This window comes from Petromyzon marinus (genome assembly GCF_048934315.1).
Source record: "Petromyzon marinus isolate PM22_M1 ecotype Great Lakes invasive population chromosome 77 unlocalized genomic scaffold, UKy_Petmar_22M1.pri1.0 chr77_unloc.1, whole genome shotgun sequence".
Lineage (NCBI taxonomy): Eukaryota > Metazoa > Chordata > Hyperoartia > Petromyzontiformes > Petromyzontidae > Petromyzon > Petromyzon marinus.
The window spans coordinates 26,927-37,500 of NW_027422621.1; the positions used below are offsets into that span (position 1 = coordinate 26,927).

The following is a 10,574-nucleotide window of genomic DNA, read 5'->3' on the forward strand; positions in this document are numbered from 1 at the left end:
AGTGGTGAGTGTAGTGGTGAGTATTGGGGAGTAGTGGTGAGTAGTGGTGAGTGTGGTGAGTAGTGGTGAGTGTGGTGGTGAGTGTAGTGGTGAGTAGTGGTGAGTGTAGTGGTGAGTGTAGTGGTGAGTGTAGTGGTGAGTAGTGGTGAGTGTAGTGGTGAGTGTAGTAGTGAGTGTAGTGGTGAGTAGTGGTGAGTATTGGTGAGTAGTGGTGAGTAGTGGTGAGTGTGGTGAGTAGTGGTGAGTGTAGTGGTGAGTAGTGGTGAGTAGTGGTGAGTGTAGTAGTGAGTGTAGTAGTGAGTGTAGTAGTGAGTGTAGTGGTGAGTAGTGGTGAGTAGTGGTGAGTAGTGGTGAGTATAGTGGTGAGTAGTGGTGAGTGTAGTAGTGAGTGTAGTAGTGAGTGTAGTAGTGAGTGTAGTGGTGAGTAGTGGTGAGTAGTGGTGAGTAGTGGTGAGTATAGTGGTGAGTATAGTGGTGAGTAGTGGTGAGTGTAGTGGTGAGTAGTGGTGAGTAGTGGTGAGTGTAATGGTGAGTGTAGTAGTGAGTGTAGTGGTGAGTAGTGGTGAGTAGTGGTGAGTGTAGTGGTGAGTGTAGTGGTGAGTAGTGGTGAGTAGTGGTGAGTGTAGTAGTGAGTGTAGTTATGAGTGTAGTGGTGAGTGTAGTAGTGAGTGTAGTGGTGAGTGTAGTGGTGACTAGTGGTGAGTAGTGGTGAGTAGTGGTGAGTGTGGTGGTGAGTAGTGGTGAGTAGTGGTGAGTAGTGGTGAGTGTGGTGGTGAGTAGTGGTGAGTGTAGTGGTGAGTTTAGTGGTGAGTGTAGTGGTGAGTAGTGGTGAGTGTAGTGGTGAGTGTAGTGGTGAGTGTAGTGGTGAGTGTAGTAGTGAGTGTAGTGGTGAGTGTAGTGGTGAGCATTGGTGGTGAGTAGTGGTGAGTGTAGTGGTGAGTGTAGTGGTGAGTAGTGGTGAGTGTAGTGGTGAGTGTAGTAGTGAGTGTGGTGGTGAGTGTAGTAGTGAGTGTAGTGGTGAGTGTGGTGGTGAGTGTAGTGGTGAGTGTAGTGGTGAGTAGTGGTGAGTGTAGTGGTGAGTGTAGTGGTGAGTGTAGTGGTGAGTAGTGGTGAGTAGTGGTGAGTGTGGTGGTGAGTGTGGTGGTGAGTATTGGTGAGTATTGGTGAGTAGTGGTGAGTGTAGTGGTGAGTGTAGTGGTGAGTAGTGGTGAGTGTGGTGGTGAGTAGTAGTAGTGAGTGTAGTGGTGAGTGTGGTGGTGAGTGTAGTGGTGAGTAGTGGTGAGTGTGGTGGTGAGTAGTGGTGAGTAGTGGTGAGTGTGGTGGTGAGTAGTAGTAGTGAGTGTAGTGGTGAGTGTGGTGGTGAGTGTAGTGGTGAGTAGTGATGAGTAGTGGTGAGTGTGGTGGTGAGTAGTGGTGAGTAGTGGTGAGTGTAGTAGTGAGTGTAGTAGTGAGTGTAGTGGTGAGTGTGGTGGTGAGTGTAGTGGTGAGTAGTGGTGAGTATTGGTGAGTATTGGTGAGTGTAGTAGTGAGTGTGGTGGTGAGTAGTGGTGAGTATTGGTGAGGGTAGTAGTGGTGAGTAGTGGTGAGTGTAGTGGTGAGTGTGGTGAGTGTGGTGAGTGTGGTGGTGAGTGTAGTGGTGAGTGTAGTGGTGAGTGTGGTGGTGAGTGTAGTGGTGAGTATTGGTGAGTGGTCGTGAGTAGTGGTGAGTAGTGGTGAGTAGTGGTGAGTGTGGTGGTGAGTAGTGGTGAGTAGTGGTGAGTGTGTTGGTGAGTATTGGTGAGTGTGGTGGTGAGTGTGGTGAGTATTGGTGAGTGGTGGTGAGTAGTGGTGAGTAGTGGTGAGTAGTGGTGGTGAGTAGTGGTGAGTAGTGGTGAGTGTGGTGAGTAGTGGTGAGTGTAGTGGTGAGTATTGGTGAGTGTGGTGAGTGTGGTGGTGAGTAGTGGTGAGTAGTGGTGAGAGTAGTGGTGAGTAGTGGTGAGTAGTGGTGAGTGTGGTGGTGAGTGTGGTGAGTAGTGGTGAGTGTGGTGGTGAGTGTAGTGGTGAGTAGTGGTGAGTAGTGGTGAGTGTAGTGGTGAGTAGTGGTGAGTAGTGGTGAGTGTGGTGGTGAGTGTAGTGGTGAGTAGTGGTGAGTAGTGGTGAGTGTAGTGGTGAGTAGTGGTGAGTAGTGGTGAGTGTGGTGGTGAGTAGTGGTGAGTGTAGTGGTGAGTTTAGTGGTGAGTGTAGTGGTGAGTAGTGGTGAGTGTAGTGATGAGTGTAGTGGTGAGTAGTGGTGAGTGTAGTGGTGAGTGTAGTGGTGAGTAGTGGTGAGTGTAGTGATGAGTGTAGTGGTGAGTAGTGGTGAGTGTAGTGGTGAGTAGTGGTGAGTAGTGGTGAGTGTAGTGGTGAGTGTGGTGGTGAGTGTGGTGGTGAGTGTAGTAGTGAGTGTAGTGGTGAGTGTGGTGGTGAGTAGTAGTGAGTGTAGTGGTGAATGTAGTGGTGAGTAGTGGTGAGTGTGGTGGTGAGTGTAGTGGTGAGTAGTGGTGAGTGTAGTGGTGAGTATTGGTGAGTGTGGTGGTGAGTGTGGTGGTGAGTAGTGGTGAGTAGTGGTGAGTGTAGTGGTGAGTGTGGTGGTGAGTAGTGGTGAGTAGTGGTGAGTATTGGTGAGTAGTGGTGAGTGTGGTGAGTAGTGGTGAGTAGTGGTGAGTAGTAGTGAGTGTGGTGGTGAGTAGTGGTGAGTAGTGGTGAGTATGGTGGTGAGTATTGGTGAGTAGTGGTGAGTGTGGTGGTGAGTAGTGGTGAGTAGTGGTGAGTATTGGTGGTGAGTATTGGTGAGTAGTGGTGAGTGTAGTGGTGAGTATTGGTGGTGAGTGTGGTGAGTGTGGTGGTGAGTAGTGGTGAGTAGTGGTGAGTAGTGGTGAGTGTAGTGGTGAGTAGTGGTGAGTAGTGGTGAGTGTAGTAGTAGTAGTGAGTGTAGTAGTGAGTGTGGTGGTGAGTATTGGTGAGTAGTGGTGAGTGTAGTGGTGAGTGTAGTGGTGAGTGTAGTAGTGAGTGTAGTAGTGAGTGTGGTGGTGAGTAGTGGTGAGTAGTGGTGAGTGTGGTGAGTAGTGGTGAGTGTGGTGGTGAGTAGTGGTGAGTAGTGGTGAGTGTGGTGGTGAGTAGTGGTGAGTAGTGAGTAGTGGTGAGTGTGGTGGTGATGCTCACCTTGGTGTCGGCCAGTTTGCTCACCCACGGTGGCATCGCTCAGAACCTCTGTGGTGAGCGGAGAGAGGGGGGAGAGTGGTGAGTGGGTGGTGAGTGGTAGTGGTGAGTGAGTGGGTGGTGAGTGGGTGGTGAGTGGGTGGTGAGTGGTGAATGAGTGGTGAGTGGGTGAGTGGGTGAGTGAGTGGGTGAGTGGATGGGTGAGTGAGTGAGTGGTGAGTGAGTGAGTGAGTGGTGAGTGGGTGAGGGAGTGGGTGGTGAGTGGGTGGTGAGTGGGTGGTGAGTGGGTGGTGAGTGGTGAGTGAGTGGTGAGTGGGTGGTGAGTGAGTGGTGAGTGGGTGGTGAGTGGGTGAGTGAGTGGGTGGTGAGTTGGTGGTGAGTGGGTGGTGAGTGGGTGGGTGGTGAGTGGGTGGTGAGTGAGTGGTGGGTGGTGAGTGGGTGAGTGGGTGGTGAGTGGGTGGTGAGTGAGTGGGTGGTGAGTGGTGAGTGGGTGGTGAGTGGTGAGTGGGTGGTGAGTGGGTGAGTGGTGAGTGGGTGGTGAGTGAGTGGATGAGTGAGTGGGTGAGTGAGTGGGTGGGTGGTGAGTGGGTGGTGAGTGGGTGGTGAGTGGGTGGTGAGTGGGTGGTGAATGGGTGAGTGGGTGGTGAGTGAGTGAGTGAGTGGGTGGGTGGTGAGTGGGTGGTGAGTGGGTGGTGAGTGGGTGGTGAGTAGGGTGGTGAGTGGAGTGAGTGGGTGGTGAGTGGGTGGTGAGTGGGTGGTGAGTGGGTGAGTGAGTGGGTGGTGAGTGGGTGGTGAGTGGGTGGGTGGTGAGTGGGTGGTGAGTGGGTGAGTGAGTGAGTGGGTGGGTGGTGAGTGGGTGGTGAGTGGGTGGTGAGTGGGTGAGTGAGTGAGTGGTGAGTGGGTGAGTGGGTGAGTGAGTGGGTGAGTGGATGGGTGGGTGGGTGAGTGGATGGGTGAGTGAGTGAGTGGTGAGTGAGTGAGTGAGTGGTGAGTGGGTGGTGAGTGGGTGGTGAGTGGGTGGTGAGTGGTGAGTGAGTGGTGAGTGGGTGGTGAGTGGGTGGTGAGTGGGTGGTGAGCGGAGAGAGGGGGGAGAGTGGTGAGTGGGTGGTGAGTGGGTGGTGAGTGGGTGAGTGAGTGAGTGGTGAGTGGGTGAGTGGGTGAGTGAGTGGGTGAGTGGATGGGTGGGTGGGTGAGTGGATGGGTGAGTGAGTGAGTGGTGAGTGAGTGAGTGAGTGGTGAGTGGGTGGTGAGGGGTGGTGAGTGGTGAGTGAGTGGTGAGTGGGTGGTGAGTGGGTGGTGAGTGGGGTGGTAAGTGGGTGGTGAGTGGTGAGTGAGTGGTGGGTGAGTGAGTGGGGGTGAGTGGGTGGTGAGTGGGTGGTGAGTGGGTGGTGAGTGGTGAGTGGGTGAGTGGTGAGTGGGTGGTGAGTGGGTGGTGAGTGGGTGGGAAGTGGGTGGTGGGTGGGTGGTGAGTGGTGAGTGGTGAGTGGGTGAGTGGGTGGGTGGTGAGTGAGTGGTGAGTGGGTGGTGAGTGGGTGGTGAGTGGGTGGGTGGGTGAGTGTGAGTGGGTGGGTGGTGAGTGAGTGGTGAGTGGGTGGTGAGTGGGTGGTGAGTGGGTGGTGAGTGGGGGGAAGAGTACAGGTGGTGAGTGGGTGGTGAGTGGGTGGTGAGTGGGTGGGTGAGTGGGTGGTGAGTGGGTGGTGAGTGGGGGGAGAGTACAGGTGGTGAGTGGGTGGTGAATGGGTGGGGTGGGTGGTGAGTGGGTGGTGAGTGGGTGGTGAGTGGGGGGAGAGTACAGGTGGTGAATGGGTGGTGAGTGGGTGGGTGAGTGGGTGGGTGAGTGGGTGGGTGAGTGGGTGGTGAGTGGGGGGAGAGTACAGGTGGTGAGTGGGTGGTGAGTGGGTGGTGAGTGGGTGGTGAGTGGGTGGTGAGTGGGTGAGTGGTGAGTGAGTGGTGGGTGAGTGAGAGGTGAGTGAGTGAGTGGGTGGTGAGTGGGTGGTGAGTGGGTGGTGAGTGGGTGAGTGGTGAGGGAGTGGTGGGTGAGTGAGAGGTGAGTGAGTGAGTGAGTGGGTGGTGAGTGGGTGGTGAGTGGGTGAGTGGTGAGTGAGTGGTGGGTGAGTTAGTGGGTGGTGAGTGGGTGGTGAGTGGGTGGTGAGTGGTGAGTGGGTGAGTGGTGAGTGGTGGGTGAGTGGGTGAGTGGGTAGTGAGTGGGTGGTGAGTGGGTGGTGAGTGGGTGGTGAGTGGTGAGTGGGTGAGTGGTGAGTGGTGGGTGATTGGGTGAGTGGGTGGTGAGTGGGTGGTGAGTGGGTGGTGAGTGGGTGGTGAGTGGTGAGTGGATGGGTGGGTGGGTGAGTGGTGAGTGGGTGAGTGGTGAGTGGTGGGTGAGTGGGTGGGTGAGTGGTGAGTGAGTGGTGAGTGGGTGGTGAGTGGTGAGTGGGTGGGTGAGTGGTGAGTGAGTGGTGAGTGGGTGGTGAGTGGGTGGTGAGTGGGTGAGTGGGTGGTGAGTGGGTGGTGAGTGGGTGGTGAGTGGGTGAGTGGTGAGTGAGTGGTGGGTGAGTGAGAGGTGAGTGAGTGAGTGGGTGGTGAGTGGGTGGTGAGTGGGTGGTGAGTGGGTGGTGAGTGGTGAGTGGGTGAGTGGTGAGTGGTGGGTGAGTGGATGTGAGTGGGTAGTGAGTGGGTGGTGAGTGGGTGGTGAGTGGGTGGTGAGTGGGTGGTGAGTGGTGAGTGGGTGAGTGGTGAGTGGTGGGTGAGTGGGTGAGTGGGTGGTGAGTGGGTGGTGTGGGTGGTGAGTGGGTGGGTGAGTGGTGAGTGAGTGGTGAGTGGGTGGTGAGTGGGTGGTGAGTGGGTGAGTGGGTGGTGAGTGGGTGGTGAGTGAGTGAGTGAGTGGGTGAGTGGATGGTGAGTGAGTGGGTGGTGAGTGGGTGAGTGAGTGAGTGGGTGAGTGGATGGGTGGGTGGGTGAGTGGGTGAGTGGATGGGTGAGTGAGTGAGTGAGTGGTGAGTGGGTGGTGAGTGGGTGGGTGAGTGGTGGGTGAGTGGGTGGGTGAGTGGGTGGTGAGTGGGTGGTGAGTGGGGGGAGAGTACAGGTGGTGAGTGGGTGGTGAATGGGTGGTGAGTGGGTGGTGAGTGGGTGGTGAGTGGGTGCTGAGTGGGGGGAGAGTACAGGTGGTGAGTGGGTGGTGAGTGGGTGGGTGAGTGGGTGGGTGAGTGGGTGGGTGAGTGGGTGGTGAGTGGGGGGAGAGTACAGGTGGTGAGTGGGTGGTGAGTGGGTGGTGAGTGGGTGGTGAGTGGGTGGTGAGTGGGTGAGTGGTGAGTGAGTGGTGGGTGAGTGAGAGGTGAGTGAGTGAGTGGGTGGTGAGTGGGTGGTGAGTGGGTGGTGAGGGGTGAGGGGTGAGTGAGTGGTGGGTGAGTGAGAGGTGAGTGAGTGAGTGGGTGGTGAGTGGGTGGTGAGTGGGTGAGTGGTGAGTGAGTGGTGGGTGAGTTAGTGGGTGGTGAGTGGGTGGTGAGTGGGTGGTGAGTGGTGAGTGGGTGAGTGGTGAGTGGTGGGTGAGTGGGTGAGTGGGTAGTGAGTGGGTGGTGAGTGGGTGGTGAGTGGGTGGTGAGTGGTGAGTGGGTGAGTGGTGAGTGGTGGGGTGAGTGGGTGAGTGGGTGGTGAGTGGGTGGTGAGTGGGTGGTGAGTGGGTGGTGAGTGGTGAGTGGATGGGTGGGTGGGTGAGTGGTGAGTGGGTGAGTGGTGAGTGGTGGGTGAGTGGGTGGGTGAGTGGTGAGTGAGTGGTGAGTGGGTGGTGAGTGGGTGGTGAGTGGGTGGGTGAGTGGTGAGTGAGTGGTGAGTGGGTGGTGAGTGGGTGGTGAGTGGGTGAGTGGGTGGTGAGTGGGTGGTGAGTGGTGGGAGTGGAGTGAGTGGTGGGTGAGTGAGAGGTGAGTGAGTGAGTGGGTGGTGAGTGGGTGGTGAGTGGGTGGTGAGTGGTGAGTGGGTGAGTGGTGAGTGGTGGGTGAGTGATGAGTGGGTGGTGAGTGGGTGGTGAGTGGGTGGTGAGTGGGTGGTGAGTGGTGAGTGGGTGAGTGGTGAGTGGTGGGTGAGTGGGTGAGTGGGTGGTGAGTGGGTGGTGAGTGGGTGGTGAGTGGATGGGGGGTGGGTGAGTGGTGAGTGGGTGAGTGAGTGGGTGGTGAGTGGGTGGTGAGTGGGTGGTGAGTGGGTGGGTGAGTGGTGAGTGATGTCGAGTGAGTGGAGTGGCTGAGTTGGTGGTGAGTGGGTGAGTGGGTGGTGAGTGGGTGGTGAGTGAGTGAGTGAGTGGGTGAGTGGATGGTGAGTGAGTGGGTGGTGAGTGGTGAGTGAGTGAGTGGTGAGTGGATGGGTGGTGGGTGAGTGGGTGAGTGGATGGGTGAGTGAGTGGTGAGTGGGTGGTGAGTGGGTGGGTGAGTGGTGGGTGAGTGAGTGAGTGGATGGTGAGTGAGTGGGCTGAGTGGTGGGTGAGTGAGTGGGTGGTGAGTGGGTGAGTGAGTGGGTGAGTGGATGGGTGGGTGGGTGAGTGGTGAGTGGGTGAGTGGTGGGTGAGTGAGTGAGTGGTGAGTGGGTGGTGAGTGGGTGGGTGAGTGAATGGGTGAGTCAGTGAGTGGGTGAGTGAGTGGGTGGGTGAGTGGGTGGGTGAGTGGGTGGTGAGTGGGTGGTGAGTGGGGGGAGAGTACAGGTGGTGAGTGGGTGGTGAGTGGGTGGTGAGTGGGTGGTGAGTGGGTGAGTGGTGAGTGAGTGGTGGGTGAGTGAGAGGTGAGTGAGTGAGTGGGTGGTGAGTGGGTGGTGAGTGGGTGGTGAGTGGGTGAGTGGTGAGTGGTGGGTGAGTGGGTGAGTGGGTAGTGAGTGGGTGGTGAGTGGGTGGTGAGTGGGTGGTGAGTGGGTGGTGAGTGGGTGAGTGGTGAGTGAGTGGTGGGTGAGTGAGTGGGTGGTGAGTGGGTGGTGAGTGGGTGGTGAGTGGGTGGTGAGTGGTGAGTGGGTGAGTGGTGAGTGGTGGGTGAGTGGGTGAGTGGGTAGTGAGTGGGTGGTGAGTGGGTGGTGAGTGGGTGGTGAGTGGGTGGTGAGTGGGTGGTGAATGGTGAGTGGAGTGAGTGGTGAGTGGTGGGTGAGTGGGTGAGTGGGTGGTGAGTGGGTGGTGAGTGGGTGGTGAGTGGATGGGTGGGTGGGTGAGTGGTGAGTGGTGGGTGAGTGGGTGGTGAGTGGTGAGTGAGTGGTGAGTGGGTGGTGAGTGGGTGGTGAGTGGGTGGGTGAGTGGTGAGTGGGTGGTGAGTGGGTGGTGAGTGGTGAGTGGGTGGTGAGTGGGTGGTGAGTGGGTGGTGAGTGGGTGGTGAGTGGGTGAGTGGTGAGTGAGTGGTGGGTGAGTGAGAGGTGAGTGAGTGAGTGGGTGGTGAGTGGGTGGTGAGTGGGTGGTGAGTGGTGAGTGGGTGAGTGGTGAGTGGTGGGTGAGTGGGTGAGTGGGTAGTGAGTGGGTGGTGAGTGGGTGGTGAGTGGGTGGTGAGTGGTGAGTGGGTGAGTGGGTGAGTGGTGAGTGGTGGGTGAGTGGGTGAGTGGGTGGTGAGTGGGTGGTGAGTGGGTGGTGAGTGGTGAGTGGATGGGTGGGTGGGTGAGTGGTGAGTGGGTGAGTGGTGAGTGGTGGGTGAGTGGGTGAGTGGATGGGTGGGTGGGTGAGTGGTGAGTGGGTGAGTGAGTGGGTGGTGAGTGGGTGGTGAGTGGGTGGTGAGTGGGTGGGTGAGTGGGAGTGAGTGGTGAGTGGGGGGTGAGTGGGTGGTGAGTGGGTGAGTGGGTGGTGAGTGGGTGGTGAGTGAGTGAGTGGGTGAGTGGATGGTGAGTGAGTGGGTGGTGAGTGGGTGAGTGAGTGGGTGAGTGGATGGGTGGGTGGGTGAGTGGGTGAGTGGTGGGTGAGTGAGTGAGTGGGTGAGTGGATGGGTGGAGTGAGTGAGTGAGTGGTGAGTGGGTGGTGAGTGGGTGGGTGAGTGGTGGGTGAGTGAGTGAGTGGATGGTGAGTGAGTGGGTGAGTGGTGGTGAGTGAGTGGGTGGTGAGTGGGTGAGTGAGTGGGTGAGTGGATGGGTGGGTGGGTGAGTGGTGAGTGGGTGAGTGGTGGGTGAGTGAGTGAGTGGTGAGTGGGTGGTGAGTGGGTGGGTGAGTGAATGGGTGAGTCAGTGAGTGGGTGAGTGAGTGAGTGGGTGAGTGGTGGGTGAGTGAGTGGGTGAGTGGTGGGTGAGTGAGTGAGTGGTGAGTGGGTGGTGAGTGGGTGGGTGAGTGAATGGGTGAGTGAATGGGTGAGTGAGTGAGTGGGTGAGTCAGTGAGTGAGTGGGTGAATGAGTGGGTGGTGAGTGCGTGAGTGGGTGAGTGAGTGAGTGAGTGGGTGGACGGGTGGTGAGTGGGTGAGTGAGTGAGTGAGTGGTGAGTGAGTGGATGAGTGAGTGGATGAGTGAGTGAGTGGATGAGTGAGTGGATGAGTGAGGGAGTGGATGAGTGAGTGGATGAGTGAGTGAGTTGATGAGTGAGTGAGTGAATGTACGAATGAGTGAATGAGTGAGTGAGTGGATGAGTGAGTGAGTGAGTGGATGTATGAGTGAGTGAATGTACGAGTGAGTGGATGAGTGAGTGAGTGAGTGGATGTATGAGTGAGTGAATGTACGAGTGAGTGGATGAGTGAGCGAGTGGATGAGTGAGTGAGTGGATGAGTGAGTGAGTGGATGAGTGAGTGAGTGGATGAGTGAGTGAGTGGATGAGTGAGTGAGTGGATGAGTGAGTGAGTGGATGTATGAGTGAGTGAATGTAAGAGTGAGTGGATGAGTGAGTGAGTGGATGTACGAGTGAGTGAATGTACGAGTGAGTGGATGAGTGAGTGAGTGGATGAGTGAGTGAGTGGATGAGTGAGTGAGTGGATGAGTGAGTGAGTGGATGTATGAGTGAGTGAATGTACGAGTGAGTGGATGAGTGAGTGAGTGGATGAGTGAGTGAGTGAGTGGATGAGTGAGTGAGTGAGTGGATGTACGAGTGAGTGGATGAGTGAGTGAGTGGATGAGTGAGTGAGTGGATGTATGAGTGAGTGAATGTACGAGTGAGTGGATGAGTGAGTGAGTGGATGTATGAGTGAGTGAATGTACGAGTGAGTGGATGAGTGAGTGAGTGGATGAGTGAGTGAGTGGATGAGTGAGTGAGTGGATGTACGAGTGAGTGGATGAGTGAGTGGATGAGTGAGTGAGTGGATGAGTGAGTGAGTGAGTGGATGAGTGAGTGAGTGAATGTACGAGTGAGTGAATGTACGAGTGAGTGGATGAGTGAGTGAGTGGATGAGTGAGTGAATGAATGTACGAGTGAGTGGATGAGTGAGTGAGTGGCTGTATGAGTGAGTGAATGTACGAGTGAGTGGATGAGTGAGTG

At 56.5% G+C, this 10,574-nt stretch overlaps 1 protein-coding gene across 1 annotated transcript in view; it reads right to left on the reverse strand.

Moving 5' to 3' along the window:
• Positions 1–10,574, reverse strand: part of PELO (pelota mRNA surveillance and ribosome rescue factor) — a 52,575-nt gene that overhangs the window by 15,975 nt on the left and 26,026 nt on the right. Inside the window, 2 exon segments of the mRNA XM_076058576.1 lie at positions 3,181–3,204; positions 3,206–3,228. Coding sequence (XP_075914691.1) covers positions 3,181–3,204; positions 3,206–3,228 — 47 coding nt within the window.